This window comes from Triticum urartu, chromosome 5A (assembly GCF_056163025.1).
Source record: "Triticum urartu cultivar PI428250 chromosome 5A, HENAU_Tu73, whole genome shotgun sequence".
NCBI lineage: Eukaryota > Viridiplantae > Streptophyta > Magnoliopsida > Poales > Poaceae > Triticum > Triticum urartu.
In genome coordinates, this window is record NC_141877.1 from 413904447 (window position 1) to 413921996 (window position 17550).

The 17550-nt window shown below is 47.4% G+C and overlaps 2 protein-coding genes across 3 annotated transcripts; one reads left to right on the forward strand and one right to left on the reverse strand.

The window, feature by feature from the left end:
• Positions 1-4645: 4645 nt before the first annotated feature.
• Positions 4646-7890, reverse strand: LOC125509310 (Gag-Pol polyprotein/retrotransposon). The gene is made up of 8 exons (XM_048674259.2): positions 7560-7890; positions 6616-6667; positions 6482-6530; positions 5795-5890; positions 5491-5544; positions 5353-5418; positions 5071-5149; positions 4646-4936 (listed from the first exon to the last, which is right to left on the reverse strand). The coding sequence occupies exons 1-8, from the start codon at positions 7782-7784 to the stop codon at positions 4859-4861; spliced, it is 699 nt and encodes a 232-aa protein (XP_048530216.2). The 5' UTR covers positions 7785-7890; the 3' UTR covers positions 4646-4858.
• A 4944-nt stretch (positions 7891-12834) lies between these two features.
• Positions 12835-15783, forward strand: LOC125556093 (CBS domain-containing protein CBSCBSPB5-like). Of its 2 annotated transcripts, XM_087526225.1 has the most exons (13): positions 12837-13013; positions 13142-13310; positions 13400-13532; positions 13606-13758; positions 13871-13952; positions 14052-14165; positions 14270-14336; positions 14411-14516; positions 14618-14676; positions 14755-15058; positions 15142-15227; positions 15321-15410; positions 15507-15783. In XM_087526225.1, the coding sequence occupies exons 1-13, from the start codon at positions 12907-12909 to the stop codon at positions 15690-15692; spliced, it is 1656 nt and encodes a 551-aa protein (XP_087382351.1). In that variant the 5' UTR covers positions 12837-12906; the 3' UTR covers positions 15693-15783. The 2 variants fall into 2 exon arrangements, with proteins under 2 accessions (XP_087382350.1, XP_087382351.1); XM_087526224.1 differs by having other exon boundaries at positions 12835-13013; positions 15321-15783.
• Positions 15784-17550: the final 1767 nt, after the last annotated feature.

A 17550-nucleotide genomic window follows, 5' to 3' on the forward strand; every position in this document is an offset into this window, starting at 1 on the left:
CTGAAATTCATATATCGGTCACTCAACGTTGAGTGCTATGATCTTTGTAGTCTTGCTTTCTTCATGCTTCTTAAGTAATAATGTATACTCTCTTTATTCGAAAAAGTTTGTCCCTCAAATGGATGTATTTAGCACTAGCTTTTTTGAACGGAGGGAGTACTAGATGACCCACTGCGTCAATTGGCGCAGAGACCAACTACAACCCAGAAGCTAAGCGAATTATTTGAAGTTTTTTTCTTCAACTGTCTGCAAATGATTACATTCATACTGCGTTTCTATTTGCCTTGACAATAATCATTGCTCATAACTTTCACTGGCGAATTTTTTTTGATGACACGATACTCAAGCTATAGGCAAGCTAGTGAGCATACATAGCATGATATGCCTTCCGGTCAAGGAGACACAATGACAACAGAGGCCCGCCAAAAAAGGGGCAAAAGAAGCAAACGCCATCATGCACACGGGTTCATGCTTCATATGCTCAATTTATGCCCGACCACTGCACGTAGACTCACTGCGCTACCGTTCACAGCTCACCATACTCTATTTAGACGTTATCAAAGGCCTGCATGCCCACCTTAGTCTTACACGATCATTGGATGACTACCATATCAGCCGGATGGGCACACCCGGCTAGCGCAGTATGCCGGGCAAGTTTGCTGCCATGTTGCCGGGTCGGTGGCTGTTGTTTCTTTTCCTGTCCGGGTCTGACATCTTTGGTGCGGTGTCGGTGGACGGTTGGGAGCTCACTGGAGAGGCCGCTTCTCAGTTTGTTCGGGTCTGGGTGCTACTTCTCGATTCATGCGTTTTGGTGTTGGCTTGGTCGTCATGTTAGTATGGTGTTGCCTGATTGTCTCCTCACGTATCCATATATGCGATCATATTAGGATTGGTTGGTAGGTCCACATTCGTTTCGTTGCTGAGAAGCATGCAGACTTGTTCGCAGTGGCGGAGCGAGGAATATAATATGAGGAGGGCCAAGTGTAGTAAATCCTTGTTAAGGAGGGCCAGCTCATAAGAGTACAGCATGTTTGCAACATTGATCATCTATTAGCATGCATATTAGGCTTAATACAACAATGTTAGAAGGGCTAGAGCCCCTGCTGGTCCCCTGTCTCCGCCACAGCTGGTTCGGTTCGTGAGTCTAGATGTGCCACCTCTAGCGCAGTTTGGTAGGTTAGTTTCTGAGTGGTGCAGCTAGGGAGAGTGACACGGTGGGTCTAGCCTGTTGCTGTAGATGCGGCGCAAAGCTCCATGTTGGTATTATCCATCTTATTATACGATAGGCGCCATGTTCGCCCATGACGTACAGTTCTGAGCGGCGGGCCCAATGTTCACATTGCGTTTCTATCATAGATGAATGCCAATTTGAATTCGATCCCAAAATTTCTTCCACGACAGTGCAAAATGGCCATTATAGCAACATTTTCTGAAACCTTTGCCATGGCAGCAATTTTTGCTACTATTCCGACGGGTGACCCGGCTCGAGAGGCCGGCATGCAACGCTCACACCCCGAGCAGGCTGCACATACGGCCTGACTGGACGGCGCCTGGCCGACGGGGCACAGCCGATCGACCGGCAAGGCCGGTCATGCAACGCTCAACCCTGGCCAGAAGGGCACACCCCGTTGGCGTGCCCTCAATGGCGCAAAGACCAACCACAACCCGAAAGCTAAGCGAACCATTTGATGGATTTGCTTCTTAACTGTCTACAAATGATTATGTTCGTACTGCTTTTCTATTTGCCTTGATGATCATCATTGCCCATAGCTTTCTTTGACTATTTGTTTTTGATAGCATGATACTTTGTCCATGAAAGATTTTTCCCCAACCATATGCAACCACGCAAATACCAACCACAACCGGAAGCGAAGCGAATTATGTGTGGCACATATAGCAAAGGTTCCTTCAATAGATCATCCCTCTCTCTTCCTATCTCTATCCATCCTTATCAACCCCACACTCACCCCCCCCCCCCCCCCCCACCTCTCTCCCTCTATATCATCCGACCAGCCGCAAGAGTCAAAGTCTAGGCAACGCTAAAAAATATGGACCCACATCCCCAATCCAGAGTCTGAGTGCTCCATACATGAGTCCGAGTTCGACTTCCCCATGCCCGAGTCCAAATTCTCCTTGCGCGCGCCCAAGTTCTCTATACCCGATTACAGGTCCATGTTCCCCATGCCCGAACCTGGTTTTCCTACGTCTGTATCTGAGTCCTGGTTCCCATACCCGACTTTGAGTACCCTATGTCTGAGACCGAGTTCCCCATGTTGGAGTTTGAGTTCCGTATGTCTGAGTTTGAGTTCCTGATGCTCAAGTCCAAGTACCCTATGCCCAAGTCCAAGTCCTACATGTTTGAGTTCGTATCATCCGAGCCTGAGTTCCCCATGCTCGGGTTCGAGTGCCCCAAGTTTGATTCTGAGTCCTACATGCTCGAGTCCAAGTCTGAGTTCCCCATACCTTAGTTAAGTCCAAGTACTCCATGCCCAACTCTGAATTCCCCATGCCCAAGTCCATGCTGCCCATAAACTCCTTGCCTTTCTGGTTACAGTTAGTCTTCGCGCCAATGGCTTGCGGATTATTTATAGAATGAACATAGTGTTGCCCATAGTGTTGCTTAACTTCCTGGCTACAGTTTCAAATAGTCACTTAATTTCTGGTCCGCAGTTGGTCTCTGCACCAATTGGCGCAATCCTCAAACTGTTACTTGGGCACAACCGACTCGCAAGGCCGGTCATGCAATGCTCAACCCTGGTCGGATGGGCACACCCGGCTGACGCGCCCGCAATGGCACAAAGACCAACCGTAGCCCGGAAGTTAAGCCAACAATTTGAAGGGTTTGTTTCTCAACGGTTTGCAAATGATTATGTTCGTATTACGTTTCTATTTGCCATGATGATCGTCATTGCCCATAGCTTTCTTTGACAATTTGTTTTTTATGGCACGATACTCTGTTCGTGAAGGATCACCGCCCCCCCCTCCCCCCCCCCCCCTGTCGGCAACCATGCAAAAACCAACGACGATCGGAAGATAAGCGAGCTATGTGTGTCACTTATAGCAAATGTTCCTAATCACCCTTCTCTCTATCCATCCTTATCGACCCCATGCTCAAACACCCCCCCCCCCCCCTCTATTCTTCTATATCATCTGACCAACTGCAAGGGTCAAAGTACGGGCAATGCTAAAAATATGGAACCACGTCCCAAAGAACGTCTTCGGTTCAAGGGGACGCAACAACAAGAGTCCGTGGCACAACCCCACACCCAGCTCCATACATTTCATTCTTTCATGCTCCGACTATGTTAATAGAAAACCTGACGGCATATCCACGACAAATGACGTGACCCGTTCGAACTGAGAACCCCCACCTGGGATCACATGAGCAGAAGGAAACCAGGCGAACCGACCAGAAGATCGACGGACGAGGAAAGGGTGAGACCGGCGAGAACATGAAGCATACATGCTAGTCGCCAGGCAGCAATAATGAAAGGCCGAAAGAGATGGCAAAACACGCCATCCAGCCAGCCATAGTGGTCCAGCGCCGGGTGGCACAACACATGATCCAGCAAACTGCAAGGGTCAAAGTCTGGGCAGCGCTAAAAAACTAGACCCACATCCCATAACACACCTTCCGATCAAAGGGACGAAATAACCTGTTAGGATGCAAGCGACTCACATGCCGAGTTGGGAGCTCGCGCATGCTCAGCGTATTTTGGGATGATAGCCCGACCTTTCAGGGGTCCGGTTTGGCCGTACGGGGTGTTCTGGGATGCCTTCCAGGACTTTCAAAATCAACCTTGTGAAGTCATCAATACCGTTGAGGCAGAGAGGAAATCCAGCATCCAACATACAACACTCCCAGTTGTCATGCAATCGGATTCCTCTGAGGCACTTTCAGTTTTGTCAAACAATGGTTTGGTTAGATCAGCTTACGGGCATTTAGTTCTAGAGATCAAAGAGTTAATGAGTAGTAGAGAGTTTTAGATTCTTGAGGCACTTTCAGTTTTGTCAAACAATGGTTTGGTTAGATCGGCTTATGGGCATTTAGTTCTAGAGACCAAAGAGTTAATGAGTAGTAGGGAATTATTTCTCAGAATAGATCAGCTTATGGGCGTTTAATTCTAGAGATCAAAGAGTTAATGAGCAGTAGGGAGTTTTGAATTCTTGAGGCACTTTCAGTTTTGTCAAACAATGGTTTGGTTAGATCAGCTTATGGGCATTTACCGAAAAAGGCTTTCGTCCCGCTTTATATTTAAAGCACGCTTATGGGTATTTAGTTCTAGAGATCAAAGAGTTAATGAATAGTAGGGAGTTTTTCCTCAAAAAAATCACCGTGTAGTTAGAATAGAGTTGCAGATCGGTTAGCCAATTATAGCCACTCCAAGAGAACCATGGTGGTTAAACTCAGGTTCCACTTTGTATTGAGAATTTGTGGCCTCTTGACTATCACTATTACATTGCAATAAAAACACCCTTTAGCCCGCAAAAAGAAATACTAGTGTCAAAATTGTCTTATTTTTGGAGTTTGCAAACCATGATTAAATTCAACCAGAAAATGAAGCACATATATGGAGCTTTTTCACAGTTTATTCATCAGAGCTGCTAGAAAGAAGAACATCAACATGTTTGACTCCAGAGGCTGTTTAAACATCAAAACAGATTCCATTACCACCACAAACTCTGTTTGCATTACAAGGACTAAAGAACACTGCCGACAGGTCCTTGATACAGGAATATTTATGCTGAAAATGTTGTAACTAAGCCTATCAGCTAAATGTGAATGTTGAACGCCTGTACGGCTGTACCTCCACAACATCTTGCCATAATCCCTTGACTGTCATCAGCAACATATGCACTATGCCCAAAGTACTGTCAATCCAACGAACATAAGCGCAGCAAGTGCAAAGCATAACCCTACGATCGTCGCAAATGCCTACAAGATGGTAAATGCAAAATAAAAAAAAAGAACGCATTAGAAGGTCGGTGATTAAACCTCCTTGTCATTCCTTTAGGTTCGAAGAAACTGCTGCCCATAGAAAAGTTAAAAGGGGAGATGTCACATTTCACCTTTCCTTCTGACTGGAAGTTGAACTTCACAATGAACCATCTCAGTCCTCTATCAACAAGAGGAGCAAGTGCAAGGGCTCTGGAGTAAAACAAAGAAGTCGTCTTTCAGAAAAAAGGGCAATAGATTTCGACAGGTAGCAATGCATTCATTAAAATTTGAAAATGTGTGGGCTTGAAGGATGTTCCTCAAGTTACCACTGAAAAGCAGAGTAGTATCCAACTATGCTTCGCTACACTGATCCGGGCAACAAGTTATATACACTGAGTTGGAGAATGACTCACCCTCCTGCGCGAAGAATTTTAGTAACCTGACTGCCAGCCCACACCATTGCCATTAATTTAAGGAACCTGCTTTAGTTGGTATAGAACACATTATAGTGAGAAGAGACTGCTTAAAAAGACAGAATTTGCAACGGTTACCTCTCCACTGCTGCAGCATAGCCCATCCTACCAGGAGCAGGCGAAAAATGGAACCTGAAAAGCAAATCATTCAGTGACTTCCTTCCCATCCAATGCTCCTATTGCATCTGCAGTTGTTTTGGCTCATGGAAATGCACGAAGTGAAACAAGTATTTAAGTGAATTAATGGTCTTTTCCTCATGACCAATGAAAATTTTACATTTTCAAGTTACTTATTTTCTTTTACATAATAAAATGTTTGTTCTGAAAGTAATGTAAAATTAAGAAACAGGATGGCATCACAGGACCATATGCATTGACTTACCAAACTAATAAAAAGGTGGTAACATAATACACAGTATTAAGTAGTCCATATGATAAAACTCCAGCAGCACCATATCTCTTCAATTGTTCTAGCAACCTGAACCAGCAATAAGACATGAGAAATGGTGAACTATCATTTTATAACACAAAATTTAAAGAGTAAACAGGATATGTCATTCCAAGTATTGGTATAAATTCCCACAGGGGACGTATTGGTATAATCATGAAAAAGGTTTGAGAGCTTGAACCTGATATTCATTAGACTCGGTTACATAGATGGTGCTTCTGTAATACATTCAAGGGTATCGGTATAATAATCCATGACTAGGGTTGAGTCGTTAGCCTCAATTAGATAGATGATGCAGGGTTCTTCAGTAATAAATGTAACTATGTAAGGGTATTGCTCACACTACCATTATATGCTAGTATATGTTAGTCCTAGCCTAGCAATTTTTTTCTGCCCACATATATTTGCATAAAAGACTAACTAATTTTCAAGCAAACCCAAATAAATACAAGAACACCAACTTTGGTGAGGCCCTCTGCTTCTTGAGTACATTCTCGTGCAGAATGCAAACCAACTGTTAAGCTCATGAAACACATGTACATAAAGTCCTAAAGACTGTCATGGGACAAGATAAAACGAAGATGCATTATTGTCTTTGGATTTACAGTTAGTTGTGAATACTCTTTAGGTGAAAATCTTCTGAACAAATCTTTGCCATTATTTCTTTCCCCTGTATGAAAGAATAAAACAATTCAGCCCTAGGAAAACAAAAAAAATTGGAGAAGCAAAGTTAGTACGCGCCACAAGCATCATACCGGTCGAGCCTCCTTGTGGCTGCTTGGTTTCTTCAATATTAACTGCGTCAACCTAACAAGAAAATGCAGATCAGAATATGCACCAACAAAAAACATGTACCCAAATCTAAATTATATTATCATAAGTGTTCTTTTTTTAAAGAATTCCATTAATTCCTTATTCCCTAAATGAGATGTTTAAAACTTTACATAACAGCGCCCGTCACTACATATGGGGCTTTACAAAAGATCAAAACTTGAATCAGAGTTACACTCTCAACGATGCAATATAAATTCCTTGAATATGATGTACGCATTGCAGACATGCTTTTGTCTACCCAACAAAGGCGCAAGTAATTTCAGGATTTTGCCAATCAAAGAAGCACCATGACTAGCTGATTGCCTCTACTCTTATCACACCACAAATCCAAATTTTACTAAAGCATATCAGAATTATTGTCTTCTAGTTCCAGGAAAGCAACAGACAGTCTAAAAATATTTTGTTAACTTTCTGCATTAGTTACCCGTTACCACTCCTTCAGTGGAAGTATACCACAGCCCAGTAAATATCCTTATTTCCACACCAAATTAACTCAATTGTAGCATATGCACATACTTTGAAAAAAGAAACAGAAGGTAAATTTTCCACATGGGACACACTGGACTCTGTTATCACATATCTTGAAAGGTAAATCATAAAATTGCAAAAAACATGATTATCAACTACTAGACACTATGCTGCTGAACTACAAACAGGGGAGAAACACGTCATGTACAGCAAACAGTCGTGTCTCCCCAAATGAGCCAACCTTAATCCAGTCTTTTCTTTTAGTTTGGTTTCCCTGCATCGATCCAGTCAACCGAAAACGAAACACATGCTTCTCTATCTCGCGGGAAGAAACGCGCGCATATGCATTACCAATCTGATTAGAAATGATGGCGTAAAATGAATTTGAATTCGCTACCTCGCCGGAGGCATCAGAGCAGCGGATGAGGCCTGGTAGGCGCGACCTTCCGGCGAGAGGGGGTGCCCGCCGTTGCTGGACGGAGACGGAGGAAGCCCTCGAGGCGCCGCAGAGGGAGATGGGGCCGCGGGGGGAGACGGCGGAGAAGGAGGGGGACGAGGAGGAGGGTATGCTGGGATTGGGCCGCGCGCCGGCGGTGGGGGGAGGCGGAGATGCCGACGCCATGTCCCGCGCCGGGTGACGTCGCGGACGCGGACGTGGGTGGGTCGTTGCTGGGAAGCCGATGGATATGTATCCCCCTGTATCGTAGCAGCCTGCGTGGTCTGGAGTGGTCACTAGGAGCTGAGAATGCTCTGCGTTTTACTGGAAAATTCATGGCGAACCTCTCGATTGAACTTTCAGTCCTTGAACTTTCATGTAAACTCACAGGTATAATTTTGAATGGTCTGGAGACTATTTTGTACAGATTTGATCACTCTGGTGAGCATTAGCCTCTGTTTCATCCGGATACTGTTGCTGAAACTGAAGGTCTACTAAGAATAGCATTTTTTTTTTCTTTCAAAAAGAAGGAAATAGCATCTAAAGCCGAACTCCTCATATTGAACGGGGGACGCAGGAACCACTGATCGGACAGAAGAGAGAAGGAAAAAATTGACCCAACCGGACCCCTTATAGCCTCCTTAAATGTCCGGACTGTCCGGCACTCCTCGTATTGCCATCTTATATGAGATGAGTATGAGGTGCGCCCAAGTGTGTCTGGTCAGTGGCCCTGCATCCGCCATATAGGATTTGACCCATATTTTCTCTTTGTTTATTTTTTCTTTTCTTTCTCTCACTTTATCTCCACCAATCACATGCATGCGATCAAATGTATAGGGAAAAAAATGAAAGACATGGTTTGTGAAAGTGAAAATTTAAGAGGTGACCGGTCAGTGTCCACGGACACGCCCAATCAAGTCTGCCGGCGTTGGAGGGGCTGTATTTGCAGGTTGCGACTGTAGATGCTCTAACACCCCTAGACCTGTGTCGATTGATGCACTTATTGAGATTTTTCTTGTGTTGGTCATCTTACTCTTCGTAGGTTGTTTGGGGAAAAAATGCTGAGTGGCAAGGCTTACAGATGCAGCTCCAAAGTGTTGTCTTTAATAATTTAGCTGCATGGCTGTTTTTTAGAGGAAAGGTAGTTGCCCGACTTTATAATAAAGCCATCAGGACAGGGTTCAAAAAGAGTAAGGCAAACCAGGCACAGACAAATCCATAGGATCAAGCCAAAGGACACGCAAGTCCAGCAAAAAAAGGAGAAAACAGACTAGACGAGATTCACCATTGAGGATCTTTGGGGAGGTAGGGCAGATCTTGGTGACCATCAGGGCAATAGTATCAGGATCACCGGCCATAGTGACACGGCTCCACTGCTAAAGAAAGGTAGCCATTTTAAAGATATCAGCAGGTTTGTTAGGAAAACGATGTTAAATTGTAAATTTGTTATTAATAGTCCACAAAGCCCACGCAAGAGCACCGAAAGCAAGCCATAAGACTCTAGCAAATTGGCCGGAGAGGTTTAGGATTAAAGGAAGGAAGTCATCAATGGATGGTGGGTTTCAATCCACGTTCAACCACAAACAGACACAGCTTCAGCCAAGCTTAGTGGAAACACAGTTCAAAAAGAATGTGTTCAGTGTTCTCGGTCCGACCGCAAAAAGAGCATAAGGGAGACGCATTGCCATTTCATTTAAGAATCTAATCATTAGCCGGCAATTTTCGTCTGATGGCCTGCTAAAGAAAAATATTGATTTTGAGCGGGATCTGAGCTCGCCAGAGGCCCTTGAAACATGGGGAGAGCCAACCTCAAGAGAGCTTTAGGTATGTCGATTTGATTGACAACTTTCCCCAAGGGGAATGGGGCCAAGAGATCTGGTCCGGGGTATCTGAGAGCAACGGCAGATCGGCAATGGGAGCCTGGAAATCCTCCAACTCCGCGAGAGACAATGTCTAACGTAGGCCAAGGTTCCATTTAGCTGAGGCTAGCTCTGAAATAGAGACTGACAGGTTGGAGCGGTACGAGAAAAGGGTAGGATTTGAGAGGCAGAGGGGCCCCTCACCCGTCCACTAGTCGAGCAAAAATCTTACCAAGGAGCCAGAACCAACCGAGAACTTCACTTGACCACGAAATTCATCTTGAATCTTGATAAGAGCTCTCCAGAATTAAGAGCCCTCACAAGCGGTGGATATGAGGGGGGGGGGCAATTAGGGAAATATTTGCTCTGGATAATTGTTCACCACACACTCGAAGGGGGGGTCATTAAAGACACCAGCACTACTTCATAATCAAACATTTGTTCATCAGAGAAGTGTTAATGACTCCAACTCCCAGAGACTTTTCGGGGGGGGGGGGGGGGGGCAACGCACTACGTTCTACAATCTCTATCAAAGCACGTGTGGTCGCTGTCATATAACCGATAAAAATCCCATAATGGAAGTCGGTAGATTAGACAGGCTTGAATTAATAAGTGTGACCTTCCCATGAGAAGATTGGTAGCGGCCACGCCAAGGAGCGACTCTAGAGCCATTTTTTAGCTCAGTGGGCCTAAAGTCAATCGCAAAAAGCTTAAGAGAAAAGATAGGAATGCCAAGGTATGGTGGGGAACGAACGAAGCTTAGTGTTAAGAACATTTGCAACGTAAGATTGTTAGGGCGAGCATCCTAACACAAAGGCCTCACTTTTGAAGAGATTCATTTTAAGCATCAACATGGCTTCAAAGCACAACGGAAGAAATTTAAGATTGGCCAGTTCTTAGTCATTTTTCTCAGTAAGAATAATACTATCGTCGGCATATTGCGCATGAGTAACGCCACCAAGCAACAAGTGAGAAGCAGCCGAGGAAATGTGGCCTGCCGCAGATTAGCGTTTTCGAGGCAATCAATGGCCAGGCCTGGATAGCAGGTTTGCGGCGCATCACTCAGACCTTGCAGCTTCGTCAGTACACACACCTTTGGCTTAGACTATACAACATGTTCAACTTAACTCTGAAGTAGATTCAGTCTCTTGGAAGGGCACCACAGATGGTGTTTACTCTGCACGGCCAGCTCATCAATATCAGTTCGTGGGCTCATACTCCAGTATCAATTTTGAGAAGCTTTGGAAAACCAAGGTGGAGGGAAAATGTCGCTTCTTCATGTGGTTGTGCTTGCGAGGTCGTGTCCTAACCAATGATAATCTCCAGACTAGAGGGATCCCTCATGCCGACTGCTGCCCTCTATGCGATCAGGAGGAGGATACACCCTTCCATCTAATTTTGAAGTGCTCTTTTTCTAGGGATGTTTGGCATCAGGTGGCCTGTTGGTGTGAGACTATGGAACTTGCGTCAAATGCCCAGGGTGCAGCTTCCATCTCTGAATGGTGAAATGATCTAACTTGTTCTTTATCTAGGAAGGACATGATCACGGCAATTTACACCTGCTGGCAGATTTGGAAGGAGCGAAACAGGCGTGTCTTTGAGCATGTTTCCCTTACAGCAAACGGCATTCTTCATCTTATCAGACAGGATCTTCAGCTACCCACAACAACCATGCACTGGCTATTAGACTGCGAGAACAACGCACCACCGGAGCCAGATTAATTTTTGTAGTTTTTCTTTTCTTTTAATTTGCATTTCTGCCTGGGGCTGATCACGTCTTGGTCATCGGCGTCATGCAAGTTGTACCAACATTCCATTCCTCTTAATATATGGGCGGTCAACTGCCAATTCCTCAAAAGAAAAAATCTATTTTTTTCTATTTTTGTGAAAAAAATATTTTTCACATTTGGGTGCCATTGAGTTACAAATGACTACCAAATAGTCTTGGAAAGGGGTTCCGAAGACGATAGAATTTGAGTACAATCCATTTTATGCACCACAGACATCACAATACTATAAACCCCCATCGTTCCAACTTGGGGAATCAATTCATAGCACCTACACTTGTATGCATGTGTTTTAATTCAAGGTTCAAGTGATCTAAATAACCCAAGTAGCCCTACAATCGTGGGCACGGTTGTTCGAATAGTTATATGCTTATCAACACATGCAAACAATCGTCTTTTATTGTTGGTTCTCGCACACTTTGCAAGGTGCCGACGAAGGGTGATCAACCACGACTCTTGTAATTTTATAAATAGCAAGATCATATCCCTGAGAAAAAAATCATCAATAAGAACAAACGCGCTTATCAGCCCTGTGTGCGGTAGGACGGGTGTTTGGCTGTGGCATGGATACGTTCGGTGGTTGTTGGCGGGCATCTGGCTCCTGTGCCATGATTGGGCAAGGTTCACCGGTGACTCCCAGTCGGCGTCAAACTCGGCGGCATCCGCCTTTGTTCATAGGAAGGACGCTGGGGCAACGGTCTTAGAGTTATGGTGGATATTACAAAATCGGCTCATGCCGTTGCGAAGCGGCAGCGGCTAGTTCTGCACCGCGGCATGGTCGGCCTCTTGATGGACACGATAATGATCTTTGGTGGGCATACATCCTGCACCCATCTCCTAGTGTCAGCTCTAGCCTAGCATGGAGAACTCGGAGATGTGACGGTCGGAAGATCAGTTGCCAGATGGCGTTTCAACACGCTTCATATCCAGGGTGAAAGCCCTTGTTCTGGCGTTTGCTGGTCATACTCAGCAGCGGCGAACTTGCGTCATTATCTTGTTAAACACATTGTCTCTGTGGTGATGGTAGCGTGATGGCGTTTATCTCTTCTTGGAGGCGTTGCTGCGAAAGAAGTCGACATAGTCCTAGGTGCTACATCATATCTTGTCTCGATATCTGTCATAGTTGCTTCTGTTATATACTCCATTTGTTGATGTTGTCTCGATATCTCGCATCATTTAATAAAAATGGCTATGTGTGCATCAGTTGATGGAGAGGCCGAAGGCTCCAACCTCCTTTTCGAAAAGAAAAAAAAAGGATAAACACGCTTGATTCATTGTTGAAACTTTAAATTTTTTGAAGGGTTTTTCATTTAATTGTGTCCTTGCGCGGGATTGAACCACTGCATGAATCACGGGGCAAAATAAGCGGGCGACGGGACTTGGCACGCGAGTACCCCTGCGCATTTCTGCCGTTGATTCACTTGGTCTCTCTCAATCTCTACTCTAAATGCGATAGCCCATGGTAACTAGCTTCTCCTAGAGATCACTCTCACCACAGGTTATAATTGGGCAGTGCAACAATGCTTTGTGCAATTTAAACGAGCAATTAACCTGGCGGATGGGAAAAAATGGCGGGAGCTCAACTAGGCACGACGTCGACCTTCCATGCATTTTCGCCCCCATTTCCCAGACGGCTAGCCGTACGCACGTCCACGCCGCGCAATGGCCGGCTTGTCGCCGCCAAGGCGGACGATGTCCTTGGGAAGCGGCTCCCGGCGGGCGGCGGCGGCCGGCATGGCCGGCCCCAAGCCCGGGCTCGCCCGGTCCATGTACCCGCCTCCATCTCCCTTCCGATCAATTTCTTTGCATGCATGCATGCATGCTTGATCAAATGTAAGTTGTTGTTGTGATCACCTGACCGACCGCCGTAGCATGCATCGCGTGGCCGGTGACGCAGGACCCTGGGCAGCGAGCGCACGGTGAAGCGGCTGCGGCTGTCCAAGGCGCTGACGATGCCGGAGAGCACGACCGTGCTGGAGGCTTGCCGGCGCATGGCGGCGCGTAGGGTCGACGCGGCGCTCCTCACCGACTCCAATGCCTTGCTCTGCGGCATCCTGACCGACAAGGTGCATGCCGTAGCTAATTCCCTTCTCTCGACAAGGAAGGTGGAAATGGAATTGCCAATGCGCGCTCTGAGTTGTGATTTAATTTACAGGACATTGCTACGAGGGTGATCGCCCGCGAGGTCAGGATGGACGAGACGCCGGTGTGGAAGGTGATGACGAGGCATCCGGTCTTCGTCCTCTCCGACACGCTTGCCGTCGAGGCGCTGCAGAAGATGGTCCAAGGTCGAGCTGCACCTGGCCTTTTCCCTTCTCTATATGAAGAGTTGATTAATTAATTGCTCCCGTGTAATTTCAGGCAAGTTCAGGCACCTGCCGGTGGTGGAGAACGGGGAGGTGATGGCCATGCTCGACATCGCCAAGTGCCTCTACGACGCCATCGCCAGGATGGAGCGGGCGTCCGAGAAGGGGAAGGCGGTGATCGACGGCACCGACAAGTATCACTCTGGGAGTACGTAGCACCAGCAGCAATCCTAGCAATCAATCCTATTTCAAGTGTGCTGATTGCAGTCAAATCATCTATACTATACATCCCTATCAAACGAATAAGGTTGGATCTGCAGGTAACCCGAGCTCGTTGCTAGAGGCTTTCAAGGAGCAAATGTTGAGGCCATCCTTGTCGACAATAATCACTGCTGACTCAACGTTTGGTTCATGAGCCCCTCTGCATTTGCTTCATTCAGTTATCTGCGCATGTAGTGCGTTAGTTCATCAGAACTGATGCCATGTGGATCTATAATGTAGGGTTGTGATCGCAGCGCCGGGCGATTCGGTGCTCGCGGCGACCAAGATGATGGTGGAGGCGCATGCGAGCTCTGCCGTCGTGGCCGTCGGGAACAAACCTCGGGGCATCCTCACGTACGTGCCTTGCACTTGCAGTGCTATTTCGTTGTGCTAGATGATCAGATGACCATTTGTTCGTTCTCTTCTTTTGCTGTTGGCAACAAATTACGGGCGTGCAGTTCTAGGGACATCTTGATGAGAATGATCGCGAGGAATCTCCCCGCAGACTCAACCCCTGTTGAGAAGGTAGATGGCATTGCTGAGTTTCATGCAGCAGACAATGATGGAAGCTACTCAAAACGTATATGATTCACCTATAGGTCATGACTCTAGATCCGGAATGCGCGACGGTCGACACGCCGATTCTGGATGCTCTCCGGACAATGCAAGAGCGCAAGTTCTTGCATCTTCCCGTGATGGACAGAGGTACATACTATGTACTATGTTCAGTAGAAGAGAAATGGCAACTTGTCACTCAGATATAACATAAAGTTTGTGTTTTGTTTTCACCGTCTGTTTTGGGTCAGATGGTTCCATCGTGTGTATCGTCGACGTGATCGACATCACGCATGCCGCCATCTCCATCGTAAGTCCTCCTTTTTTCAGAAGACAGAAAAGGCTTGAGTTGGTCGAGATGTCTCCTACTGATTGCTCAAATGTATAGGTTGAGAGCAGCGGCACCGGGGAGGAGGCGACAATCTCGATGATCCAGAGGTTCTGGGACTCCGCCATGGCCTTGGGCTCGCTGGATGACGAGACCGAAACCCAGTCTCTGATGAGCGACGCGACCAGGTCCCAGTTTCTTTTAGAGAAGGAGGCGACCAGGTCCCAGTTTCTTTTAGAGAAGGAAGCGACCAGGTCCCAGATGATGTCCGAAGTCATCCACGAGGCGGCCGAGCCGCCGTACCCCGCTCTCTTCTCCTTCAAGCTCCAGGACAGGCGAGGCCGGATGCACCGCTTCAGCTGCGGTACGTACGTGCTGCCGCCGACCGTGTCGTACGTGTTCGCCCCCATTAACCCGCTGCTCATCGTCTGCATGCATGCGCTGCAGAGGTGCAGAGCTTGACGCCGCTGGTCACCTGCATACTCCAGAGGCTCGGCACCGACATCGACCGCCACCGTCTGCCTCAGATCTTGGTGAGTGGTTCATCACGCGCGGGATACATGTGATGATGAAACTGGGTAAATGCATGCATGCATGACCCAGCTGGTACGTACGTGTGCTTGCAGTACGAAGACGAAGACCGGGACATGGTGGTGCTGGCGTCGGACGACGACCTCACGGCGGCGGTCGACCACGCCAGGCTCTCCGGATGGAAGGCATGCATGCATGGATCCACCAGCATCACAAAACTTGTTCTCTTCAGCCGGTTTGGTTTGAACTTTGAATTATTTTTGTTTCTTTTGCATTTGCAGGGTTTGAAGCTCTTCTTGGATTACCCTGGCACGCCGGGCCGGAGAAGCCTGGCCTCTAGCAACGGAACGACGACGATGGACCTGGCCAGCCGGGAAGCGTGGTCGGCGGCCTACGGCGGCGTCGCGGCCGGGGCTGCCCTGGTCACCGGCCTCGGGGTAATGGTCTACCTGCGAAGAGCCGGCTAGCTGTACTTACCATGTAGTAAATCCCATTCCCATGTGAAAAGAAAACATCTCTCGGAAATCTTTAATCTGCACGGTGAGGTTTTGATCTTCATTTGAGGTAGATACACCGAGAGTAACACGGGCATGACACACGCTCACGCAACGTCTACTCAGGATGACAAGTGTCAATGTGTCCTACATCTCCAGAAATGAAGAAGCCACAGCTGCCTGGCAGACGACGAGAACATCGCGTCCTGCTGAAAATTTATCAGGCTTTAACAAAACGCATAGAACGTCAAACAGAGGAGTTGAAACTTGGTGGGTGGGTTGGTTTGTTTCAAAAAAAAAAAGATACTTGGTGCGTTGGGGGTTCATCTTGCTCCGCCCTGGTCCACACAAGTGCTACATAAGAGCAGACATACAAATCCAGGCCCTCAAACGCCCGTAGACATGCCTGACATTAACCGGGCTTTGACACCCGCGCCCCTTATATTTGAACCCTCAAAATCATGCAACTCATGCAAAGCTACGTAAACACGTAAACACAATCAACACACGCAGTTCATCGGATCAACTTTGCATCGCCGGACAAAAGAAGCATAGTTTATCGGAGTTCAACGGCAAATCCATACTACGAACTTAAAACATAGTTAAAATATAAGCATAACGGGGAAGGGCGGAGGAAATCACCATTTTCTCACCGGCCCCTTCCCCTTCTGGTCGTCGGCGCGGCTGTGCCCCTCCTCCGTGTACGCGTCAGCGTGCGGAGGTGCGTCGTTGTCGGAGCTGGAGGTGGAGCCGTCCGTCAGGTCTAAGTCGGAGCTGCACCTCATGTCCGACAGCCTGCAAAGCAGGCGGTCCTGCTCCTTCACATGGCGGGCCGCCTCCGCCTTGGCCGCCACCTCCTTGGTTGCCTCGCGCTCCGACAACTCGATGGCGAGTCGAAACGCCATGGCATTCTTCTAGCGGAGGCGCCGCGCATCCGTCTCCGTCATCGTCAGAGAGTGGCGGAGGACTGACGCGAGGAGACACGACCTTGGGATCCACCGGTGCGATCACGCACGAACGACAACGCCGACATCGCCGCCCCCTCTCCCTCGCCCACTGCCGCTCACGCTGGGCTGCATGTGCCTCGGACTCGGTCGTCCTCGTGCGCAGACCCTGGTGCAAGCCCGAGGACCCAGCGATGGCCGAGTACCACTTCTGGGCCAGAGGATGATGGAGATGGGCGGCGTACTTGGTGGAGCGGAGCGGAGCTGCCCGGGCATGCCCATATCCATATCATATTTGGGCTGGATATGAGGGGTGTCGGTCAGCCCGGGCATTTGACACCCGTTTGAGGCCATCCGTTTGAGTCGGATTTTCATGGCTGGTCAGTGACAAACGGGCCGCTTGAACGTTTGAGGCCGGTTTGAGGCGCCCGGACGTACATGCTCTAACCATGGTTCCATCTCGAGAGGCACCGACAAATGTAGATTTTGGATGGTTAAGGTTTAGAGCCCAGGCTACATCCCTCACCTCTAGTCCTTGTGCATTTGAGTGGCGGAGAAGAAATCTATCCTCCGGTGTTAGCGTCATTAAGGTGGTTCTTCACAAGCATTTAAACAAACACCTTTTGTGAATGTCACACATTTAAACAAACACCTTCAAGTGTGGTATCTGATTAAACATGGCAACTCCCAACATTGGACACTGGGGATTTTTTTTAACACCACCTTACATTAATTAACAATCATTCGATATAAAATTCACCACACAGGGCAGTACATCATTAACAAGATACCATCCGATCTATTGTCAAAACTAAACTTTGCTATTAGATGAGATACCACATCGGCGGATCGACTAATCTTAGCCATTTGAAAGCTATTTATCAGCT

What these genes read in the sequence shown, in the direction of transcription:
- LOC125509310 (XM_048674259.2), bottom strand. Translation starts at nt 7,784, where the DNA reads ATGGCGTCGGCATCTCCGCCTCCCCCCACCGCCGGCGCGCGGCCCAAT. An exon ending in GCTCTGATGCCTCCGGCGAG is followed by an intron (nt 6,668 to 7,559) that starts GTAGCGAATTCA and finishes TTTTCTTGTTAG; the next exon opens with GTTGACGCAGTTAATATTGA. An exon ending in TATGCTGCAGCAGTGGAGAG is followed by an intron (nt 5,419 to 5,490) that starts GTAACCGTTGCA and finishes CAACTAAAGCAG; the next exon opens with GTTCCTTAAATTAATGGCAA.
- LOC125556093 (XM_087526224.1), top strand. Translation starts at nt 12,907, where the DNA reads ATGGCCGGCTTGTCGCCGCCAAGGCGGACGATGTCCTTGGGAAGCGGC. An exon ending in CCCGGGCTCGCCCGGTCCAT is followed by an intron (nt 13,014 to 13,141) that starts GTACCCGCCTCC and finishes CCGGTGACGCAG; the next exon opens with GACCCTGGGCAGCGAGCGCA. An exon ending in CGACAAGTATCACTCTGGGA is followed by an intron (nt 13,759 to 13,870) that starts GTACGTAGCACC and finishes TTGGATCTGCAG; the next exon opens with GTAACCCGAGCTCGTTGCTA.